Source organism: Danio rerio, chromosome 21 (assembly GCF_049306965.1).
Source record: "Danio rerio strain Tuebingen ecotype United States chromosome 21, GRCz12tu, whole genome shotgun sequence".
Lineage (NCBI taxonomy): Eukaryota > Metazoa > Chordata > Actinopteri > Cypriniformes > Danionidae > Danio > Danio rerio.
This window is the reverse complement of record NC_133196.1, coordinates 3,814,896-3,840,000: the sequence shown is the minus strand read 5'-3', so window position 1 is coordinate 3,840,000 and position 25,105 is coordinate 3,814,896. Positions and strand designations below refer to the sequence as shown.

General features: G+C 34.4%; 1 protein-coding gene across 2 annotated transcripts in view; it reads left to right on the top strand.

Annotated features, from left to right (window-relative positions):
- zbtb7c (zinc finger and BTB domain containing 7C) overlaps positions 1 to 25,105 on the top strand; it is an 84,885-nt gene that overhangs the window by 28,353 nt on the left and 31,427 nt on the right. The window contains exon 1 of one of the 2 annotated variants that reach the window (XM_073935694.1): positions 10,463 to 11,580. The exons of the other annotated variant lie outside the window; for it this stretch is intronic. Within the exon in view, the coding sequence (XP_073791795.1) occupies positions 11,553 to 11,580 (28 nt within the window). The 5' untranslated portion in view covers positions 10,463 to 11,552. Of the gene's footprint in view, positions 1 to 10,462; positions 11,581 to 25,105 lie in introns of those variants that run through there. 2 annotated transcript variants of the gene reach the window in all.

Here is a 25,105-nt window from a genome sequence, read left to right as displayed (position 1 = left end):
TTTAATTTAATTTAATTTAATTTAATTTAATTGTTGCAACATTCTGGTGCTTTATTTAACTTAGTTTAATTTACCCTATTTTATTTTATTTATTTGCAAGCAGTTAAACCATTAAAGAGTGTTTATTCTAGAGTTTGTGTATCTGGGTTAAACCAGTCTCGTGCAGGAAAGTGCAGAATCACCTGAGGTTTCTATGACAACAAGTCAGAAAAGCCACAAATAATGCTGCACGTATGAAGACAAACACACACGCATCTCCAAAAGTCACTTCACATCTCAATCTACATTTTACACACAATCACAAAAAAAGTCCCAGAATCCCTCAGTGGCTTTCATGATGAGTCTCTGTCATAAATTACATAACTAGGTGGATTCTTGATGTCATTTAGGAAATCCTGTCCATGTAAAACGTGAAGTCATGATTTAAAGACTAATGACACTGTGCCAAAACACACACACACACACACATGCACACACACCGTTTTATTGCTGTGGAAACAATAGATTTGAAGGAAACACACTCCTTTTTCTCTTTTCTCACACACAACTCTATTTCTGAAATATTATTATTATTATTGTAATTATTATTATAATACAGTGTTTTTCTGTCTTGTTCAAAGAAATTCGTAAAATGACTTTTTTATTTTATTAATATTTTATTTATGGTCAAAAGGTTTTGTAGAACATAAAGAAAGACTAATTAGCAATGACTAAATAAACAAACAAATAAATGAATCCAATAAAAATAATTTAAAAGAAAAAAATACTATTATTACGATTATTAAATTGTTATTAAAATATTAAATTATAAGAATACAAATATGATCTGGACAAAATGTAAATGTTCACGTTGACTTGAATAAAAGTAGCAAATCAGAGATTTTTATATGGTTTTTAATGATAAAGAGATTTATTTTTAAATAAAATGACGATACAATGAGGACAATGAGGTTTGTAAAAGTACTTTCATTTTTTATTAATATTTTGTTTATGGTTTAAAAGTTTTTTAGAACATGAAGAAAAAGTCTAATTAAAAAAATAAAATATAAGAAAATATAAAACTAAATATTTTTAAAAATACATACAATAGAACATTTTAATTACAATTTATTATAATTAGTTTAATTTAGTTTGACTTTTTAAAATAATAAAGCATTAAAATGAACACAGATTTTTACACAGATAAAATAAAAATAATTGTAAACGAACACATTTACTTAATTAAAATTATATACATATTTTTAAAATATTAAATATATTTAAATGTTAATAATTTTTTTTAAAACAAAAGCACTTTGTTGTACGTTATTTATTAATTGATTATTTTATTAAATACATTGAAATATACAATTATATATACAACTTATTTAAAACATATATAAATTAATGTTTACACAATTATAATTTTATATACGGATTTTTTAAATACTATTATATATTTTTTTAAATACTAATTTTAATACATGTCATTTTTAGTAAAAACAAAAGCACTTCGTTGTATTTTCTTTAATATAAATTAAATATATTAATATTGATTAATGCAATTAAAATGTTTTATACATAGTTTTTGCATCTAATATATACAAACATATAATTAAAAATGTATATAATAATACAATATATAACAATTAAAAACCTACAAAAATTAACACTTTTACACAATTAAAATTTTTAAATATGTTGAAATATGGCATTAAAATATATCTTATATATATATAAAACAATTAAAACATGTCTACAGTAATACATTGACACAATTAAAATTGTATTGACTGATATATCACTTTACATTAAATATGTTGAAATATGCCATAAAAATAAATCTAAAAATATATAAATACAACATATAAATAAATACATTAATATAATTAAAATATACACAAATATACATTATTTTCCATTAAATACATTGAACTATACCATTAAAGTTTCTAAATATCTACAATAATTAAAAGCACATCTAAAATAATACATAAACAATTAAAAATTTAACAGATGTATTACTTTTTATCAAATATGTTGAAACATGCCATTAAAATAAATATATAATTATAACATATATATAATTAAAAACCTATCTAAATAATACATTCACACAATTAAATTGCTGTTTACAGATTCATTTTTCATTAAAAATGTTGAAATATACCATTTAAATAAATCTAATATTGATATCTACACTATTAAAAAACTTACAATAAATAAAAACATATCTAAAGTATTACATTTACACAATTCAAAATGTATAAACAATTTTTTAGATACTCTCATAGTATCTAAAATCATCTTTCATTTTAGATACTCTCATATTTAGATGTTTGTTTTTTTCATATTTTCAGGCCACTGTCATTTTAATTTGTATTATAAAAGCCGGCCGCTTTGTTGTGTTTGTCTTTTAGTAATTCTCTTAGTTGGATATGTGTGTATGAGTGTTGTGGTTAACTAAATACGCTCACTGTCAGTCAGTCAGCAGTGAGTATAGGTTTACAGGTTAAATAACTCAGCAGGTTTGGGTTTCAGCCTGTTGAGGAAGATGCAGAAATGTGGGTCAAACCACACGCAGAAAACAACCAACTTCTAATTAACTAGAAAGTCATATAACGTCTGCATTAAATAACATCTCGTTTAATTAACCTGACGTGCAAAACACTAGAAAGTACACTCAAAAAATAACGTTTCAAATAAGCTGTTGATTTGTTTTTGCAACAATTTAATTGTTAAAAATTAACAAGTTTACTTAATTTCACAGCAAGAAGTTGCTGGTTCGAGTCCCAGCTGGGCCATTTGGCATTTCTGTGTGGAGTTTGCATGTTCTTCCCGTGTTGGTGGGGTTTTCCCACATTCCAAACACATGCGCTATAGGGGAATTAAATAAGCTTAATTTTTTTGTAGTGTATATGTGTGTGAATAAGTGTGTATGGGTGTTTCCCAGTACTGGGTTGCAGCTGGAAGACCGTTTGCTGTGTAAAACATATGCTGGATAAGTTGGCGGTTCATTCCGCTGCGGTGACCCCTGATGAATAAAGAGTTTACGTTGAAAAAAAAAATGAATGAATAAAAATTCATCTTTGATTTGAAAGTTTTAGTAATTATGTTGTGTTTTGTATTTTTTATTGGTATTTGTATTTTTTTTTTTTATTATTGGAGTTATAAGGTTAGTACCAGGTTAAACTAGAAGAAAATTAAACATTTTCACTTTGAAATATATATTTTTATACATTTAATTTTATATAATTATTACATTTTGTTTATTTAAAGGTCAAGTTGTTTCTTTTGTTTAGTTTAAATCAATGATAAACTTAAAAAAAATTGTTTTTATAGAAATTTAATTATTAATTATATATATATATATATATATATATATATATATATATATATATATATATATATATATATATATATATATATATATATATATATATATAGTTGAAGTCAGAATTATTAGCCCCCTTTGAATTTTTGAAAAAATATTTCCCAAATGATGTTTAACAGAGCAAGGAAATTTTTTAATAATAATATTTTTTCTTCTGGAGAAAGTCTTATTTTAGCCAGAATAAAAGCAGTTTTCATTTTAATTTTAATTAAAAATCTAAATTATTAGCCTCTTTAAGCTATATTTTGTTCGATAGTCTACAGAACAAACCATCATTATACAAAAACTTCCCTAATTACCCTAACCTGGCTAGTTAACCTAGTTAACCTAGTTAAGCCTTTAAATGTCACTTTAAGCTGTATAGAAGTGTCTTGAAAAATATCAAGTCAAATATTATTTACTGTCATCATGGCAAAGATAAAATAAATCAGTAATTAGAGATGAGTTATTAAAACTATTATGATTAGAAATGTGTTGAAGAAATTGGGGGAAAACATAAAGAGGGGGGCTCATAATTCTGACTTCAACTGTATATTATACATTATATTCTACAATCCACATTATTGAATTAAATGTTAACTGGACTTAAATAAAACATTTTCACTTTAGAACTGGTTAAAATAAATTTATTATTATTATTATTATTATTATTAAATTTTGTCCATTTTAAAATCAAGTTGTTTATTTTTGTTTATTTTAGATCAGTAATTATTAAATTTAAAATATTAAAATTTATTTTAAATTAATTGTTAGCATTTAAATTTACAGGATTTTAACAAAATAAATTGCATAAATATTCATAATTTTAAACTAATAATAAAATTATATAACGTAAAAAATAATAAAAATTTAACTATTTTAACTCGGCCTAGCTGAAATTAAATATTTTTAATAATAGGTTTCAATTTGGTTTATTTTTATTCGAGCTTAATTTAACAACAACAACCACAGAGTAAAATAAGTACATATTTAGACATAATATTTGGCACTGGCTTGTTTGGTTCGGGACATGTAGAGCTGCGCATGGATGGATTTGCTCTTCAGTATTTGGACTCTCAGCAGTGAATACCAAACCACACTGAACTGAACATAAACTCTGACAACTGGACTGACACGGTTTCAATTCACTATAATCTTCTAAGCTGCTTTCAGACAATCTACACTGTAAAAGCTCTACAGAAATAAAGATGAATTGAATAATATTTGCATAAATATAAATTCATTCATTTTAATTTAGAATTTTAACATAATTTAATTTATATTTTATTTGATCACTTACAATAAAAGTCCATAATGCAATTTTTAAAAGGTATTCATAGAATGAACTGTCATACTCATGCAGTGTATGTTTATGGAGAACATGCAAACTCCACACAGAAATGCCAACTGGCACAGCCGGGACTTGAACCAGCGACCCTCTTGCTGTACGGCGACAGTGCTAACCACTGAGCCACCGTGCCACCTCACATATAATCAGTATTTAGTAAAAGAAAAACTTTGTAGAAACAATATTCGCTCAGAAAATACCAGCAAAAGTTCAGTCACATTAAACCAGAATTACTGACGCACAAATCTGCTGTTTCAGTGTGTTCAAGTGTGTAGTGAGTGTATTTGAGCGTGTTCAAGTGTGTAGTGAGTGTGTTTCAGTGTAAAGTGTGTAGTAAGTGTGTTTGAGTATGTTCAAGTGTGTAGTGAGTGTGTTTCAGTGTAAAATGTGTAGTGCGTGTGTTTCAGTATGTTAAAGTGTGTAGTGAGTGTGTTTGAGTGTGTTCAAATGTATAGTCAGTGTGTTTCAGAGTAAAGTGTGTAGTGAGTGTGTTTCAGTGTAAAGTGTGTAGTTTGTGTGTTTCAGAGTAAAGTGTGTAGTGATTGTGTTTCAGTGTAAAGTTTGTAGTGAGTGTGTTTGAGTATGTTAAAGTGTGTAGTGAGTGTGTTTCAGTGTAAAGTGTGTAGTGAGTGTGTTTCAGTGTAAAGTGTGTAGTGAGTGTATTTCAGTGTAAAGTGTGTAGTGAGTGTGTTTCAGTGTAAAGTGTGTAGTGAGTGTATTTCAGTGTAAAGTGTGTAGTGAGTGTGTTTCAGTGTAAAGTGTGTAGTGAGTGTATTTCAGTGTAAAGTGTGTAGTGAGTGTGTTTCAGTGTAAAGTGTGTAGTGAGTGTGTTTCAGTGTAAAGTGTGTAGTGAGTGTGTTTCAGTGTAAAGTGTATAGTGAGTGTGTTTCAGTGTAAAGTGTGTAGTGAGTGTGTTTCAGTGTAAAGTGTATAGTGAGTGTGTTTCAGTGTAAAGTGTGTAGTGAGTGTATTTCAGTGTAAAGTGTGTAGTGAGTGTGTTTCAGTGTAAAGTGTGTAGTGAGTGTGTTTCAGTGTAAAGTGTATAGTGAGTGTGTTTCAGTGTAAAGTGTGTAGTGAGTGTGTTTCAGTGTAAAGTGTGTAGTGAGTGTGTTTCAGTGTAAAGTGTGTAGTGAGTGTGTTTCAGTGTAAAGTGTGTAGTGAGTGTATTTCAGTGTAAAGTGTGTAGTGAGTGTATTTCAGTGTAAAGTGTGTAGTGAGTGTATTTCAGTGTAAAGTGTGTAGTGAGTGTGTTTGAGTGTGTTAAAGTGTATAGTGAGTGTGTTTCAGTGTAAAGTGTGTAGTGAGTGTGTTTCAGTGTAAAGTGTGTAGTGAGTGTATTTCAGTGTAAAGTGTGTAGTGAGTGTGTTTGAGTGTGTTAAAGTGTATAGTGAGTGTGTTTCAGTGTAAAGTGTGTAGTGAGTGTGTTTCAGTGTAAAGTGTGTAGTGAGTGTATTTCAGTGTAAAGTGTGTAGTGAGTGTGTTTGAGTGTGTTAAAGTGTGTAGTGAGTGTGTTTCAGAGTAAAGTGTGTAGTGAGTGTGTTTCAGTGTAAAGTGTGTAGTGAGTGTGTTTGAGTGTGTTAAAGTGTGTAGTGAGTGTGTTTCAGAGTAAAGTGTGTAGTGAGTGTATTTCAGTGTAAAGTGTGTAGTGAGTGTGTTTGAGTATGTTAAAGTGTGTAGTGAGTGTGTTTCAGTGTAAAGTGTGTAGTGAGTGTATTTCAGTGTAAAGTGTGTAGTGAGTGTGTTTGAGTGTGTTAAAGTGTGTAGTGATTGTGTTTCAGAGTAAAGTGTGTAGTGATTGTGTTTCAGTATAAAGTGTGTAGTGATTTGTGGCGTTGTGTTTTCCTGAACTGCAGGTCGTGCACCTTCACCCATAAACACAACTCATACTTTTCTCTCTCTCTCTCTCTCTCTCTCTCTCTCTCTCTCTCTCTTTCTCTCTTTGTCCTCCATTTGTGCCCGAGTCTGCGTTGCAAATCCTTCACGAATAAAACTAAAAATTCATTTCGTCTGACCCCAAATCAGAGGGTTTGTGCAGCATGGGCTTTATTACATACTGAGCTTAAACTGTGTTGTGGAGGAGGATGGGTATTATTATCCTGAGCTTCCCACCCAGCTATAAAAACTACAGCCATCCACTAGATCCACCTCCTCTCTCGCTCTATCATTCTTTCAGTCTCCCTCTCTCTCTCTCAATCTCTCTTAGTCATTCTCAGTGTCGCTCTCTCTCTCTTTCATTCTCTGGGCCTGTTGCTCTCACTCTCTCATTCTCAGTGTCTCACTCTCAGTGTCTGACTCTTTTATTCTCAGTGACTCACCCTCTCATGCTCGGTGTCCCACTCTCTCATTCTCAACATCTCACTCTCATTCTCAGTATCTCACTCTCTCATTCTCAGCATCTCATTTTCAGTGTCTCACTCTTTTATTCTCAGTATCTCACTCTCTCATTCTCAGCATCTCATTTTCAGTGTTTCACTCTTTTATTCTCAGTATCTCACTCTCTCATTCTCAGCATCTCATTCTCAGTGTCTCACTCTTTTATTCTCAGTGTCTCACTCTTTTATTCTCAGTATCTCACTCTCTCATTCTCAGCATCTCATTCTCAGCGTCTCACTCTTTTATTCTCAGTGTCTCACTCTTTTATTCTCAGTATCTCACTCTCTCATTCTCAGCATCTCATTCTCAGCGTCTCACTCTTTTATTCTCAGTATCTCACTCTCTCATTTTCAGCATCTCATTCTCAGCGTCTCACTCTTTTATTCTCAGTATCTCACTCTCTCATTTTCAGCATCTCATTCTCAGCGTCTCACTCTTTTATTCTCAGTATCTCACTCTCTCATTTTCAGCATCTCATTCTCAGCGTCTCACTCTTTTATTCTTAGTATCTCACTCTCTCATTCTCAACATCTCATTCGCAGTGTCTCACTCTCTCAGTCTCAGTGTCTCACTCTTTTATTCTTAGTATCTCACTCTCTCATTCTCAACATCTCACTCTCATTCGCAGTGTCTCACTCTCTCAGTCTCAGTGTCTCACTCTTTTATTCTCAGTGTCTCACTCTTTTATTCTCAGTGTCTCACTCTTTTATTCTCAGTGTCTCACTCTTTTATTCTCAGTATCTCACTCTCTCATTCTCAGCATCTCATTCTCAGTGTCTCACTCTTTTATTCTCAGTGTCTCACTCTTTTATTCTCAGTATCTCACTCTCTCATTCTCAGCATCTCATTCTCAGCGTCTCACTCTTTTATTCTCAGTATCTCACTCTCTCATTTTCAGCATCTCATTCTCAGCGTCTCACTCTTTTATTCTCAGTATCTCACTCTCTCATTTTCAGCATCTCATTCTCAGCGTCTCACTCTTTTATTCTCAGTATCTCACTCTCTCATTTTCAGCATCTCATTCTCAGCGTCTCACTCTTTTATTCTTAGTATCTCACTCTCTCATTCTCAACATCTCATTCGCAGTGTCTCACTCTCTCAGTCTCAGTGTCTCACTCTTTTATTCTTAGTATCTCACTCTCTCATTCTCAACATCTCACTCTCATTCGCAGTGTCTCACTCTCTCAGTCTCAGTGTCTCACTCTTTTATTCTCAGTGTCTCACTCTTTTATTCTCAGTGTCTCACTCTTTTATTCTCAGTGTCTCACTCTTTTATTCTCAGTATCTCACTCTCTCATTCTCAGCATCTCATTCTCAGTGTCTCACTCTTTTATTCTTAGTATCTCACTCTCTCATTCTCAACATCTCACTCTCATTCGCAGTGTCTCACTCTCTCAGTCTCAGTGTCTCACTCTTTTATTCTTAGTATCTCACTCTCTCATTCTCAACATCTCACGCTCATTCGCAGTGTCTCACTCTCTCAGTCTCAGTGTCTCACTCTTTTATTCTTAGTATCTCACTCTCTCATTCTCAACATCTCACTCTCATTCGCAGTGTCTCACTCTCTCAGTCTCAGTGTCTCACTCTTTTATTCTCAGTGTCTCACTCTTTTATTCTCAGTATCTCACTCTCTCATTCTCAACATCTCACTCTCATTCGCAGTGTCTCACTCTTTTATTCTCAGTGTCTCACTCTTTTATTCTCAGTGTCTCACTCTTTTATTCTCAGTATCTCACTCTCTCATTCTCAGCATCTCATTCTCAGTGTCTCACTCTTTTATTCTTAGTATATCACTCTCTCATTCTCAACATCTCACTCTCATTCGCAGTGTCTCACTCTCTCAGTCTCAGTGTCTCACTCTTTTATTCTCAGTGTCTCACTCTTTTATTCTCAGTATCTCACTCTCTCATTCTCAACATCTCACTCTCATTCGCAGTGTCTCACTCTTTTATTCTCAGTGTCTCACTCTTTTATTCTCAGTGTCTCACTCTTTTATTCTCAGCATCTCATTCTCAGTGTCTTACTCTCTCATTCTCAGTGTCTCACTCTCTCGTATTCAGTGTCTCACTCTCACTTATTCTCAGTATTCAGCATCTCATTCTTTTTCATTCTCAGTGTCTCACTCTCTCATCTCACTCCTAATTGTCAGTGTCTCATTCGTATTCAGTGTCTCACTCTGACTCTTCTCAGTATTCAGCATCTCATTCCTTCTCATTCTCTCACTCGTATTCAGTGTCTCGTTCTCTCATTGTCAGTGTCTCATTCGTATTCAGTCTCTCACTCTGACTCTTCTCAGTATTCAGCGTCTCATTCTTTCTCATTCTCAGTGTCTCACTCTCTCATTCTCAGTGTCTCACTCTCTCGTTTTCAGTGTCTCACTCTCTCGTTTTCAGTCTCGCTCTCTTTTTCAGTGTCTCACTCTCTCGTTTTTAGTCTCTCTCTCGTTTTCAGTATCTCACTCTCTCGTTTTCAGTGTCTCACTCTGTCGTTTTCAGTGTCTCACTCTCTCGTTTTCAGTGTCTCACTCTCTCGTTTTCAGTGTCTCACTCTGTCGTTTTCAGTGTCTCACTCTCTCGTTTTCAGTGTCTCACTCTCTTGTTTTTAGTGTCTTACTCTCTTGTTTTTAGTGTCTTACTCTCTCATTTTCAGTCTCACTCTCGTTTTCAGTGTCTCACTCTCTCGTTTTCAGTGTCTCACTCTCTTGTTTTCAGTGTCTCACTCTCTTGTTTTTAGTGTCTTACTCTCTCATTTTCAGTCTCACTCTCGTTTTCAGTGTCTCACTCTCTCGTTTTCAGTGTCTCACTCTCTTGTTTTTAGTGTCTTACTCTCTTGTTTTTAGTGTCTTACTCTCTCATTTTCAGTCTCACTCTCGTTTTCAGTGTCTCACTCTCTCGTTTTCAGTGTCTCACTCTCTTGTTTTCAGTGTCTCACTCTCTTGTTTTTAGTGTCTTACTCTCTCATTTTCAGTCTCACTCTCGTTTTCAGTGTCTCACTCTCTCGTTTTTAGTCTCTCTCTCGTTTTCAGTATCTCACTCTCTCGTTTTCAGTGTCTCACTCTCGTTTTCAGTGTCTCACTCTCTCGTTTTCACTGTCTCACTCTCGTTTTCAGTGTCTTACTCTCTCGTTTTTAGTCTCTCTCTCGTTTTCAGTGTCTCACTCTCTCGTTTTCACTGTCTCACTCTCTCGTTTTCAGTGTCTCACTCTCTCGTTTTTAGTCTCTCTCGTTTTCAGTGTCTCACTCTCTCGTTTTCAGTGTCTCACTCTCGTTTTCAGTGTCTCACTCTCTCGTTTTCAGTCTCACTCTCTCGTTTTCAGTCTCACTCTCTTGTTTTCAGTGTCTCACTCTCTCGTTTTTAGTCTCTCTCTCGTTTTCAGTGTCTCACTCTCTCGTTTTTAGTCTCTCTCTCGTTTTCAGTGTCTCACTCTCTCCTTTTTAGTCTCTCTCGTTTTCAGTATCTCACTCTCTCGTTTTTACTCTCTCTCTCTTGTTTTCAGTGTCTCACTCTCTCGTTTTCAGTGTCTCACTCTCTCGTTTTCAGTCTCACTCTCTTGTTTTCAGTGTCTCACTCTCTCGTTTTTAGTCTCTCTCTCGTTTTCAGTGTCTCACCCTCTCGTTTTTAGTCTCTCTCGTTTTCAGTATCTCACTCTCTCGTTTTTAGTCTCTCTCTCGTTTTTAGTGTCTCACTCTCTCGTATTCAGTGTCTCACTCTCTCGTTTTCAGTCTCACTCTCTTGTTTTCAGTCTCACTCTCTTGTTTTCAGTGTCTCACTCTCTCGTTTTTAGTCTCTCTCTCGTTTTCAGTGTCTCACTCTCTCCTTTTTAGTCTCTCTCGTTTTCAGTCTCACTCTCTCGTTTTTAGTCTCTCTCTCGTTTTCAGTGTCTCACTCTCTCGTTTTTAGTCTCTCTCGTTTTCAGTGTCTTAATCTCGTTTTCAGCATCTCACTCTCCTATTCTACGTAACTCACTCTTTCATATTTTCAGTGTCTTACTCTCTCATTTTCAATATCTCACTCGTTCTCGTTAGCAGTGTCTTGCTCTCACTCTCATTTAGTGTCTCACTCTTTCACGTTTTCAGTGTTTCACTTTCTCACTCACTCTTTCTCAGTATCTCTCGCCCCCTCTCAATTCTTTTCATTCTGTGTCTTTCTCTCTTCATCCTCCTTCTCAGTGTCTCTCGCTCTCTCTCTCTCTTTCCTGTAGTCAGTGTCTCTCGCTCTCTCTTCTCAGTCTCTCTCTCCTCTCTGTCATTCTCAGTCTCTCCTCCTTTTTTTCCAGTCAGCGTCCACACAAACCTCTCTCTCTGAGTGTGTGTGTGTGTGTGTCCGCGTGCGCTGCTGTTTTGGGCTGTACGCTGCATGCGCGTCTGTGTGTTTTGTGAATGGAGAGGCAGACGGGATGGACAGACGTCAGGATTCAGATCTGAGACTTCACTCAGTCCTGGAATAAAACACACACACACACACACACATACGCGCTCGCATGAACACACACCTGAGGATCTGCACGGGTGAGTGTGTTTCTGAGTTTGTGTTTATTTGTTTGTTGGTGAGCGTCTGTAGCAGTATTTAATGACTCGTGTCATTTTTCAGGCTGTTCTTTATCTTGTGTCGTCTCTAGAAAATCAGTGTATGGAGTTTTTAATGGCTGTAAACTGCGCGCGAAACACAAACAAGTAGTAATGACATGGCAAACACACAATTACAGCTGACTCTGGAGTGAATGTGAAGGTAGAACAGGTGTCTAAAGTAGTGCACAGTGTTTACTTTGCGACTTGATGTACAGAAGGTGTTCGTAATGTGTGAATAAGCGCACAGATTGCTTTTGGACTTTTGAAACGCGCACACATGCATAGTATTGATTTCAACATAACATCTATTGTGAATTATATTATTGCAAATATTGCGCTACAAATATTGTGTTACTTTAGAGCGTATTATCTTAGATGATATAGAAATCTTTGATAGGATATTTAATATTTTATATTAAATCTAATATATTTTATATAGATTTTTTTAAACGTATAATAACATAAAACAATTTAAGCTTTTTGCATCTTTCTGATATAGTGCAGTCTACAAATTATCATATTACAATTAAATGCATAAAGTATGAAATAAATCTAAATCTAAATTCCAGTTTATATTAATAAAACTACAGAAAAAAAATTAAGGGACCACTTGACAATTCTCTGTTTCTCTGGATTTTATATTTATAGTTTTGTGTTGACGTTTACAATCATTTTTTGACAACAATACCGATGTTTTAACTTCCGAAGAGTTTAAAAAAAAACAATAATTGATCAAATAACCCTGATTTTCTGATGAAAACATTTTTATTTAGAACAATTGTCATTTTTAATACCCTAAATAATTTTTTATTTTTATTTGAAAATTTAAAGAAATCTTCACAGACCTTAATTGGATGAAACAAATATTGACATTTTAACAACTGCAAACAAAAACCTAATAAATCAAGAGAAACTGATCATTTTCAAGTGGATTCTTGATAATATATGCGCATATTTATGCGCACACACACACACACACACACACTTACTTAAATAAGACTTTAGGCATGGCACTTTGTGAACAATTTATCCAAGTCAAAAATAAAGTTCGATTAAATTTTGGTTGGAAGTTTTTTAAAAACCCAGCTTGACGTCACACTGCAAAAATCAGATCCGTATCAGATTCGTTTCCACACAATGTGGGCCAGATCAGATCAGAAATGTCAGGCTGTGATTTGACGCTGTTGACATTATTTAAAGCAGGTCATTTATCAATCAATCTGATTAGAACTGATGTGAATGAAGTCTGACTTTATACGGAAACAACTAACAATTGTCAGAAGCACGTCTGAAGTGTAGACAGACATTAAATGGGGCTTATATTGTAAAAGGATGTCATGAAGACGTTAAGTGTGTGCGTGCGCATGTGTCTCTGTGTGTGTGTATGTGAGTGTGTGTGCATGCTTTTGAGTAGATGTACGTGTATCCATGTGTGTGTTTAACTGTGTGTGTGCGCATGTGTCCGTGAGTGTGTGTGTATCTATGCGTGTGTGACTGTGTGTTGCATGTGTGTGTATGTGTATCTATGTTTGTGTTTGCATGTGTATGTGTGCGTGTGTTTCTCTGTGTGTGCGCGTAACTATGTGCATGTGTCACATGTTTGTGTATGTGTGTGCGCATCTATACATGTATGTCTGTTTAAGTGTGTGTGTATATGTGCGCAGATCTATCTGTGTGTCTGTGTTTGCGCGCGTATGTGTGTGTGTGTGTGTGTGTGTGTGTGTGTGTGTGTGTGTGTGTGTGTGTGTTTGTGTGTGTGTGTGTATTTATGCGTGTATCCATGTGTCTATATGTTTGCATATCTATCTATGAGGGTAAGTGTCTGCATGTGTATTTGTTGCATGTGTGTGTATCTATATGTGTATGTCTGTGTGTTTGCGTGTGTGCGCATATTTGTTTGTGTATGCTCATATCTATCTGTGTTTGCATGCGTGTATGTGTGTGCATATGTTTGTGCATGCTTGTGTGTGTGTTTAACTGTGTGTGTCTGTGTTTGCGAGTGTGTGTGCGTAACTGTTTGCATGTCTAAGTTTGTATGTATCTATGTGTTTGTGACTGCTTAAATGTGTGTGTATCTATGTGCGTGTGTGTGTGTGTGTGCGTAATTACCTGTATATGTCTGTTGCATGTCTGTGTGTGTATCTATGTGTGTGTATGAGAAGATCTGTGTATGTGTGTATCTATGTATGCGTTTCTGTGCTTCTAGGTGTGTGTGCATTTCAATCTATGAGTTTGGGTCTGAATGTGTGTGTGTGTGTGTGTGTGTGTGTGTGTGTGTGTATGTGAGTATCTGTTTACGTGAGTGTGTGTGTGTGTGTGCGTATGTGTTTATGTGCATCTATGTGTGCGTGCGTAACCGTGTATGTGTCTGTGTTGCGTAAGTGTGTCTCTGTGTTAGCATGTATGTGTATCTATGTCAGTGCATCTGTCTGTCTGTCTACGTGTGTGTGTGCATATCTATCAATAAGTGTGTGTGTGTCTGCGTTTACATGCGTGTGTGAGTTTGTGTATCTCTGTGTGTGTGTGTGTGTGTGTGTGTCTGTTTACGTGTGTGTCTGCGTGTTTGTGTGTGTGCGCGTATCTATCTTTAGGTGTGAGTGTGTGTGCGTGTGTGTAAAGAGGGATAGGGCAGATTAAAAGCAGTGTAAATGACTGTTTTTGCAGCAGGTGAAGTGTGTGATGCAGGTGTGTGTAGCGTCTTGCTTCACGTTATTTACCAAACAGCAGACATTACACAATGGCTGTGTGTAATCATGCGCGTCTCGCAAGTGTCATTTACGTGTGTGTGTGTGTGTGTGTGTGTGTGTGTTCTGATCTCAATCAGTCGGCGGCTCAGAGGCAGCTCAAACATTTGGCTCAGATTTACAGCTGGAGTGTAAATGAACTCCAGAGGCTCGCAGACGGCCAAACACACACCACACTTTATTATGTTTTCTTTAACTTTGAGCGGCACGGTCCTGCTTTCTGTCTGTGGTCGCTCCGCAGCTTGTATTAGGGAGAATGACAGCTAACATGGACATCATTTAAATATATATGTCATATCGAAATAGGATTGAATCTATAACAACAGGCTGCATGGTGGCGCAGTGGGTAGCATGATCGCCTCACAGCAAGAAGGTTGCTGGTTCGAGCCCAAGCTGGGTCAGTTGGCGTTTCTGTGTGGAGTTTGCATGTTCTCCCCATGTTGGCGTGTGTTTCCTCTGGATGCTTCGGTTTCCCCCACAGTACAAACACATGCGCTATAGGGGAATTGAATAAGTTAAATTGTCCATAGTGTATGTGTGTGTGTAGTGGATGTTTCCCAGTCATAGGTTGCAGCTGAAAGGGCATCCCTTGCGTAAAACTTTTGCTAGCGGTTCATTCTGCTGTCGTTACCTCAGATACTAAGCCAAAAAGAAAATGAATGAATGTAAACAACCCCAAATAAAAATAAAATAATGGTACAGTGTGTGGAAAACGTAAATAAACACAGAAAGTAGTGATTTCGAAATTTACTTTGACTTGTGTTTCATTGCAGACAATACAACAAACATTATTTAACGTGCTCTTCATCATTTTTTTTTATTTTATTCCAAAATAAAAACACAGTCTAGTTTTAGTTCTTGCAACACATTTAAAGTTGGGACAGGAGCAATATAGGGCTACACACATCGCACATGCAATGAATATATACAGTTGAAGTGAGAATTATTAGCCCCCTTTGAATTTTATCTTCTATTTTAAATATTTCCCAAATGATGTTGAACAGAGCAAAGAAATGTTCACAGTATGTCTGATAATATTTTTTCTTCTGGAGAAAGTCTTATTTGTTTTATTTCGGCTAGAATAGAACCAGTTATTCATTTTTTAAACACCATTTAAAAGGACAAAATTATTAGCCTCTTTAAGCTAATTTTTTTTTCTGAACATCATAACAATTTTAGTACAGAAAAAAAAATGTAATTATATATATATATATGTGTATATATATATATATATATATATATATATATATATATATATATATATATATATATGTGTATATATATATATATATATATATATATATATATATATATATATATATATGTATATATATATGTATATATATATATATGTATGTATATATATATATATGTATATATATATATATATATATATATATATATATATATATATATATATATATATATATATATATATATATATATATATATATATATATATATATATACTAGAGCTCACACAGAGGCAGATTTGCCTGCAGGGCCGTGAGTCTCAGCGAAGCACTAATAGACTCAAACCTACAGGTGGTATTTTACTAGATATGATTCAAGATACTAGTAAGAGACTAGTAAAGGCTAATTAACTAGGTTAATTAGGTTTAAGGTAATTAGACAGATCATTGCATAACAGCGGTTTGTTCTGTAGACAATCCAAAACAAATATTGCTCAAATATTGCTTTAGAAAAAAATTAAAACTGCTTTTATTCTAGCCAAAATAAAACAAGACTTTCTCCAGAAGAAAAAATATAGAAAATGCTGTGAACAATTCCTTAATTAGTTAACTATCACTTCTGAAATTTAAAAAAAAAAAAAGAATAAATATTCAACAAGTACAGAGAAGGGTCTTTTGAAAGACGTTAAAAGTCTGAAGCAGCAATATTATTAGGATAAATCCGATTTCTATAGATATCTTCAAGTACGTAGCCACTTTAAAAACAATATCAAAAATAAAGCAGATCTGGATGACCCAATAATAAAAATATTCACAGGTGTTATCAAGGCAGTTGTTTTTTTAGCTTTTAAGGATGAATAACCTCACTCAACGGAGAAATGGAAAAAAGAAGGTGATTTTATTATTTCAAATGAAGATTGATTAGACGTACGTGAATTCACATTTAAATGCACTAATACGTATGTGTCCAGTGATAAAACAGTTCTGGGTAGACGTACATAAAGTAATAGAAGGAATATTTACTCTTTTCAATTTACGGCTTTATTTTTAGGTATTTCTGACATCCAGACAAGTTAAATATCTATTTGACATATTGATAATTATGGCCAAATAAGCAATGATAAGACATTGGTTACGTCCTGAAACCCCTACAATTGTATACGGAATTTATGTTATGGAAAAAAATACATATTTCCTTTCCCTTCAAATTAATATGTTAAGAACAATCTGGACCAAATGGACCGAATATATAAGATTACTCTATCCAGATTTGGTAGAAGCATAAAATAACTGCTACTGTGTTTTAACTGGCAAGGTACACATTTTCTAATTTGATGACTACTAAGCTTTCTCTCACAGTCTCCTCTTCAGACTATATTAGGCATGGGCCGGTACTAGAACGGTATGTTAACCTTGGATAAATAATATCATGGTTTCACAGTATTGTGATTACTGCTCTAAAATATATTCTTTTGAAATTCTGGGTAAAAAAACAAAACTTTTTAAACAACACCTAAAAACATTTATAATATTTTGAAGCAGAAAACACATCCGGATACATAATTCAAATAAATCATTGACTTCTGCCGTCTTCATTTGTTTCAAAAACACAGATTTCTGAACTATTTAAACGGCATCTTTGGATATCTTTTCTGCTGGAGATACTGTTGTCCTAAAAAAAAAATGTAAATAAGAAAATCTTACACATACCTTAGGAACAGTGTTACAAAAAAATTTGGCGGTTTTAAAACTTTGACTTTACCAAACCATGGTATACCTTGAAAACGGTTATCATGCCATGCCTGGACTATATTATTTAATACAGAGTTTGACTATTAGGTGTATATTTGACCCTCCTAGAATTGTGTAAACTTTGTTATTAATAATGATTACATTAGTGTTAAATCGTTATAGTTATTATTTACTTTATTAAATTGTTTCACATCGTCTTTTGTTACTTTCTATATTGTATAAAAAAGTGAAATGACTGGCAGTGCAAAATGTATCCCTTTTAAGCTGAAATATTGATTTGGTTATGCTGTTAAACTAAACTAAAACTGCGGAAAAATTTGCACAAAAAGGATATAAATTTTTCCATCAACTGTATATACAGTAATTAAAGTAGCATCATACAATAATAATAATAATAATAATAAGTAGCAATTTTATTATATTATTATTTATTTATTGCCACATCAGCAACGTATGGCTATTTCATGGCAAGATGAATATACATAAAAATATTACATTACAAAAACAAATTCGTATTAAAATAAAAAGTTACTTTGATAAATATATAAAATATAAATAAATAAAATTCACACACAAAAAAACATATTCAAAGTCAAATATGATTCTTCAGTTCAATGTTTGATAAATAATTTAAGATTCTTCCTGGTGGTACCTTTTTTAAAATGTCCATCAAAGTTCTCTCCTTATAAAAATTGTCTAATTGTATTGAAACTTCCACATTCCAACAGAATATATTTGATAGTAAGAGCAGCCTGGCAGTAATTACATTTAGGTGGGTCTTCGTTATTTAGTAGATAGATATGAGTCAACCTAGAATGTCAAATTCGACATTTAATATAGACAGTTTGATCAAGCCTGGTCTAAAGATTATAATTTAATATTTATAATTTTTATTTATTTTCTGGTTAATTTAATGTAATTTATTATTTATGCAGTTGTGCAATTTTTTATGACTTTTTATTTTCTTTAACAATATATCTGTTCAACAACATTACTAACTTTAAAAAATTGCACAATATACATTTTCTTTAAACAATATATATCATGTGATTTTAAGAGATTGAACATGAAGGAACTAAACTTAATGCAACCTTTCTAGCTGAATAAAACACCAGAACCTCTAAAATGTAAGGTAAAAAATCCTTCTACATACCCTGAAAACTTCTAAAACTGAAGTCCACTGCAATTAAACCACCATTAAATAGTTTGCAGTGACTAATATGTAAATGAGCCCCATTAGCATATGCCGCATTTGAATCGGCAGCCTGTGATTGGCCGTCGCCCGAGCTCACAGACCTGTCTGTAAACAGGGCCGTGACTCTCAGCGAAGCACTAATAGACTCAAACCTACAGGTGCCCCTGCAGGTGAGGCCCCTAAATGATGTCCCTCAGGACCCTGGCTGGATTTAGCCAATTTACCAGCAGTAAATCTGAGCCGCGTGACACGCTCCAGCCCTGCCTCCCTGAAGAGCCCATGATGAAATACTGAGCACAAATCTACACTGTTTTAACTTTTCCGAGCAGATGCTGTAACTTTGCCTTATCAAGAGTTGGTCATCTTTGCATCACAAAGTCAGAAAAGGTGTCAAAAATATATCCGATTGAAGTCAAAATGATTAGCACTCCTGTGACGTTTAAATTCTTTTCAATTATTTTGCACATATTTAAACATAATAGTTTTAATTACTCATTTCTAATAACTCATTTCTTCTATCTTTGCCATAATGACTGTATAATATTTTACTTCTTAGATATTCAGCTTAAAGTGCAATTTAAAGATTTAACTACACTGTAAAAATATCTGTTAATTAACATTTCCCATATTTTGTGATTCACAAGTGTTTATTTACAGTGAATTGCATTATGGGGTGTTGAGCTTTGCTCTGTTGAATTTGATGTTTAAAATTCAACTCTACAGTTTACTAAAATGTCAATAAAAGTCACTTTATTAGATTATAATGTATAAGAAATCATATAGAGAGATAAATAAGTCTGTAAAATAACAGAAAATGTGCTGGCAGTATTACAAGGTGCTTGTAGCGTAATATACAACACCAACCCAGACAATATAGATCACTTTAAACCAGAGATGCCCAAACTAGGACTCGCAGGCCAAAGTTGGCCCACTGTAACCTTTAATGTGGCCCTCCATTTCATCTGAGAAGAGAGGAAGATTTTTGGGTAGGGTTGGGGTTAATGTTTTTATACATATTGTCATTTCTAGTTTAATGTCATCCTTAAAACAAACTTGAATTGTTTAATTAAATATTCAGTAGATTTCAGAGCACAATTCAGAAGTTCTCAGCAAGCAAATGAAGGCAAAGGCAGGTGCAGCTTGACTAGTGTATTCAGCATTAAACTCTATAGTGTTATAAAAAGAATTGTTATGTTTTCATTATATAATTTTTTCTATAAAATGTTAAAAATATATAATGGATTAGTTAATATGATTAAAGTAATATTATAATTTTTTTTTTAAATAAACAAAAAAATTATTCATGGAAATTTTGTAACACAGTTTGATATATCAAGTTTGGTTTTTGGCCCTTCTTAAGAAAAAGTTTGGCCACAACAGCTTTAAACTATTAAAAATGTTCATAACAGTCACTTTGTCCCAATTTTCATTCAGTCATTTTCCATCAGCTTATTCTCTGACTTATCAGGAGTCGCCACAATGGAATGAACCACCAACTATTCCAGCATATGTTTTTACACAGTGGATGCCCTTCCGGCTGTAACCTAGTACTGGAAAACACCAATACACAATCACACACACACTCACTCACACAATCACACACACACACACACACACACACACACACACACACACACACACACACACACACACACACACACACACACACAATCACACGCACACACGCGCACGCACGCACACACGCACAACGGCCAATTTAGGTTACCCAAATCATCTATAGCGCATATGTTTGGACTGAAGAAAATAAAAAACTCCACACAGAAATTCCAACTGGCCCAGCCGGGACTCGAAGCAGCAACCTTCTTGCTTTGAGGCAACAGTGCTTAGCACTGAGTCACTGTGCCGCCCTTTTTCCAACTTTTCAAGGTTAAAAGTAGTTGGACGAAAAATTTAGGTCCCATAATAGAATTCAAAAGCACAAATAATGGGGGGGAAATAAAAAGGTGAATCACAAAATACGGAAAACAGCTAATTTAAGGATATTTTTACAGTTTAGGTTAAGTTTGAATAATTAGTTATTGTATAAAAGTAATTTGTTCAGTAGACAATGGAGGGAAAAAAAACTTCATAAGGGGGCTCTTAATACTGACTAGGGATGTCCAGATCCGATCCCATGATCAGAAACCGAGCCCGATCACATGGTTTCAGACTCGATCAGAATCGGCTGTAACCTCCCGATCAGGTCACGAAAATACAGTATATACAGTACATATATAAATATATATAGTTAAAGTCAGATTTATTAGCCCCGGTTTATTTTTTTCCCCAATTTCTGTTTCTAATAACTGATTTATTTTATCTTTGTCATGATGACAGTAAATAATATGTGACTAGATATTTTTCAAGACACTTCTATACAGCTTAAAGTGACATTTAAAAAGCTTAGCTATGTTAATTAGGTTAACTTGGCAGGTTAGGGTAATTAGGCAGTTGTTGTATAACAAGGGTTTTGTTCTGTAGACTATCGAAAAATATATATAGCTTAAAGGGGCAAATAATATTAACCTTAAAATTGTTTTTAAGATATTTAAAAACTGCTTTTATTCTAGCCGAAATAAAACAAATAAAACTTTCTCCAGAAGAAAAAATATTATCAGACATACTGTGAAAAATTCACAAATCTGTTAAACATCATTTGGGAAATATTGAAAAAAATAAAATAAAATCAAAGGGGGGATAATAATTCTGACTTCAACTGTATGTATGTATGTGTATATATATATATATATATATATATATATATATATATATATATATATATATATATATATATATATATATATATATATATATATATATATATATATAGTTATTTTTTAAACACATCAATAGTTAAACAGTACATGGCACAGAGTTAGTTCTCTTTCTTAACTTCACATAGAAACAGCAACGAGTGCCGCAAGACATCACTTTGTTGCAGAGACACTATTGGTTAAATGCTGGTAAAGTAGAACCTTGTGTGTCCTTGTTTTCTCGTGTAACATCATTATCAACTGCAAAATTTCAGTTCCAAAACTCACAACCGCAAGAACAGAGGATGTGTGAAAGTTCCCGGATGTTTTCCTGATATGCATTGATGCAGACTATAGGGCAAAACTCACACGAGAAGTTCCAGAAGTCATAGTGGCGGATTCTGAATAAAGGAGGTGGAAAGTGCAGCGTTTTATACCCGTTTAATATTAAAGTTCAGATACAGAACTTATTTATCTTAGGAGTTTGCCTAAATGAGATGCAGAAAGTAAACATTTACAATGAAAATCGTAATGAAGGCATAAACACATTAGGGGTGTTTATTTGCTGAAATTCCTATTAAAATCAGTGTTATTTGTATTGTGCAATGTACAGTTGTAAGGCTTTTGTGCATGTTGTGTATATTGAAAAGGGGGACAACAATAAATTGTTGTATGAATGCTGTATTGTGTAAATAATTTTCTATTAAAAATGCATGAAGGTCATGTGACCATCATGAAGAGCGCAGCATGTAATTTCTCAGAGCACACGTTCTGTGTTCTCACAGACTTCAGAGTTTAAAATGCAAAAGTGACGAATTTATGTTATTTATTACTTGATTGGTCAGGCATGTTCTCCCTGCGTTCGCGTGGGTTTCCTCCGGGTGCTCTGGTTTCCCCCACAGTCCAAAGACATGCGCTACAGGTGAATTGGGCAAGCTAAATTGTCTGTAGTGTATGAGTGTGTGTGTGTGTGTATGGAAGGGCATCCGCTGCGTAAAAACGTGCTGGATAATTTGGCGGTCCATTCCTCTGTGGTGACCCCGGATTAATAAAGGGACTAAGCCGACAAGAAAATGAATGAATGAATGAATGAATGAATGAATGTGAATGAGTGTGAATGGATGTTTCCCAGAGATGGGTTGCAGCTGGAAGGGCATCTGCTGTGGTGACCCCCAGATTAATAAAGAGACTAAGCTGAAAAGAAAATGAATGAATGATTGTTCAAGCTATCTCACAGAAGTGCTCTGTTTTTAAAAGAGTTGTTGAATGTTAAAATAAGGAATATCCTGGAGCTATTTCTTTGCGACTCTATTCTTTTTTTATGCATTACAGAAGTATCGAATCGGGTTTCAGTATTGGTAGATACTTAGGGTGCTTTCGCAACTGTGAATTGATTCAGTTGTTCTGAATCAGAGATTACAAATGTTACATTGTTGCTCTTTGCTCTTGGAGCGGTTCGCTTTCACACTGCAAAGTTTCTAATCGGACCAAAAGAGCTAAAACAAGTCACGTGTGAGTAAACTCTCCTCACATTGGTCAGAGTGACAGGGTTTATTTTGCAGAGTCCCGCTCAGCTGTCAGGAGAGATGGTGGTTTGGTGGTGTTTAACAAGGTTTGCGCGACGTGTCTGAAGAGTGAGGAGAGATGCGGTGAGGAGGGGTGAAAAGGGTGCCTATTTGAGGGCCGGGAGGGAGACGCGAGATTACCGGGAGATCATCACTCGTTTGCGGGCATCCGGAGACTCGTGAAACTTCCCGCCCTACTCATAATTCTCTCTTCATATAGCCGTATGCCTATTACATATCCATAAAACACTGTGATATAACCGTGCTCGGATCGTTGGCTTTCTCATTGCAATCGATCCGCTCCAGAGTTCGTTTCAATCGAGCCGAGATCACCTCATTCAAGCGATCTCGGAGCGATTGATTTGGCGCTGATCTGAGAGCGATTGATGGTTTCACATATGCCAAACGAACCGCGCTAACTGGGCAGGTTCCGAAACAAAAGTGTAGGTGTGAAAGCACCCTTAAAATCAAATGACTCTGACCCGGACTTGAGGGCAAAAAAAATTTATCAGGACATTAAAAAAATATTAATTAAATAAATATATAAATAAAAAAAAAGACTTTATTAGAAAAAAAATATAGGAAATACTGTGAAAATTTCCTAGCTCTGTTAAACATAATTTGGGAAATGTTTGAAAAAGAATACAAATTTCACAGGAGGACTAATTATTTTGACTTTAACTGCGTATATAAATATATAAAAACTCTCCAAATTAATTAATCACTCAATTAACTGTTAAGCAAACATGAACAACTACTTGTTAAAACATGGCTGTCCCAGTTAAACAATGATCAAAGCATTAAACGTGTGTGTTATTTTGAAAGATCAAAGAGTTGAGGGGGTAGTTTGGGTTTTTACTTACAGTGTCATTTATGTTTTGTGATATGACACACTGCGATTGATGTCGATCTCAGAACTGCTAATGCTCAAACGTTCAAAGAGAAAAATAGGAAAATATCTGCAAATGAGGTTATTGTCGATTCGACTGGAATTACAATGCATGCTTTCATTTCTGTACAGTGAGTTTATAAATGAGCATTCGACACGGCAGGAAAAACTGCTCAAATTCAGTATGTTTCACAAAAAATATTGAACTGATTCAGTCAAATGGAAATAAGGTAACGCTTTAAATCAGTGTATTAGCTGCTAACATGAACAAACATTGAACAATACATTTATTCCAGTGTTCATCTTTGCTAACATTAATGAAAATAAAGTTCTTCCTTTTTGGCTCATATTAACTCCCAGTGCATGAGTAAATGTTGAATTATCATTAATAAATGTTGTACAAGACTGCAGAATCTTTCGAAAGCAACATTTTACTCATAAAAAAAAAAAAAAACATTTCAACTGAAACCCTTTCCTTAGTGATTCAAATGATGTCCTCAGATGACGTCAATAAAACACATGCAGGTAAAACTAAATTAATATCCTGCACTGTAAAACAAGCGAGTAAACCTGTTGCTTTTAAAGCGATTAGTTGACTTTACTTTAAAAAGAAACAAAACATGAAGCTTTTAAAGCGATTATCTGACATTACTTAAAAAAATAAAATAAATAAAACATGTATTAAAAAGGCAACAGGTTTACTCACATTTTTTTTAAAGGGCCATGACACCCCCCACTTTCGGTTAAAGTCTACTTCAGAATTTTTTCAAAAGATGCATGATTAATGGGCGGAGCTCCGCGAGCATCAGGCAGAAGTGGGCGTAGCCAGCAGGGGAGAAGGTGAGCGAATAACTGCTGTTGTCAGTTAGCTGACAAAATGAGACCCAAACCGTGAGGAGACGCATGAGTTTATAGTTTACAAAGTTAAAATGCAAAGAAATGAACAGTGATTTAATGCCCTGCTACATTGGATATTCGTAATTTCATATACAGACAACCACAATTTATATCATTATAAAGATAAGTGTGTTCATGTAAACACTATAAATGAGGACTTCTCCCTCAATCCCCGTATCCAGCAGACTCAATGCAGCAGGTCTCCTGACCTGTCTATTTTAACCATTAGCCCTGCTGGTAATCTGGAGGATTTAGGCAAACACAGCAGCACGGCGATGAATGTAAACGAACTCCTGATAAAAGACAGCGTCCGCCATTCTCTAATTCTCGTGCTGCTCTCCCTACAAAAAAAGCTAGCAGCACACACACAGCTCTGCTGTATGATCGGCCCTGACAAGATCGCGGGGGAAAACATGCAACAAACCCCGTGGATCATGGAAACAAACGCATATGAGCCTACATAAACGGCTAAATACT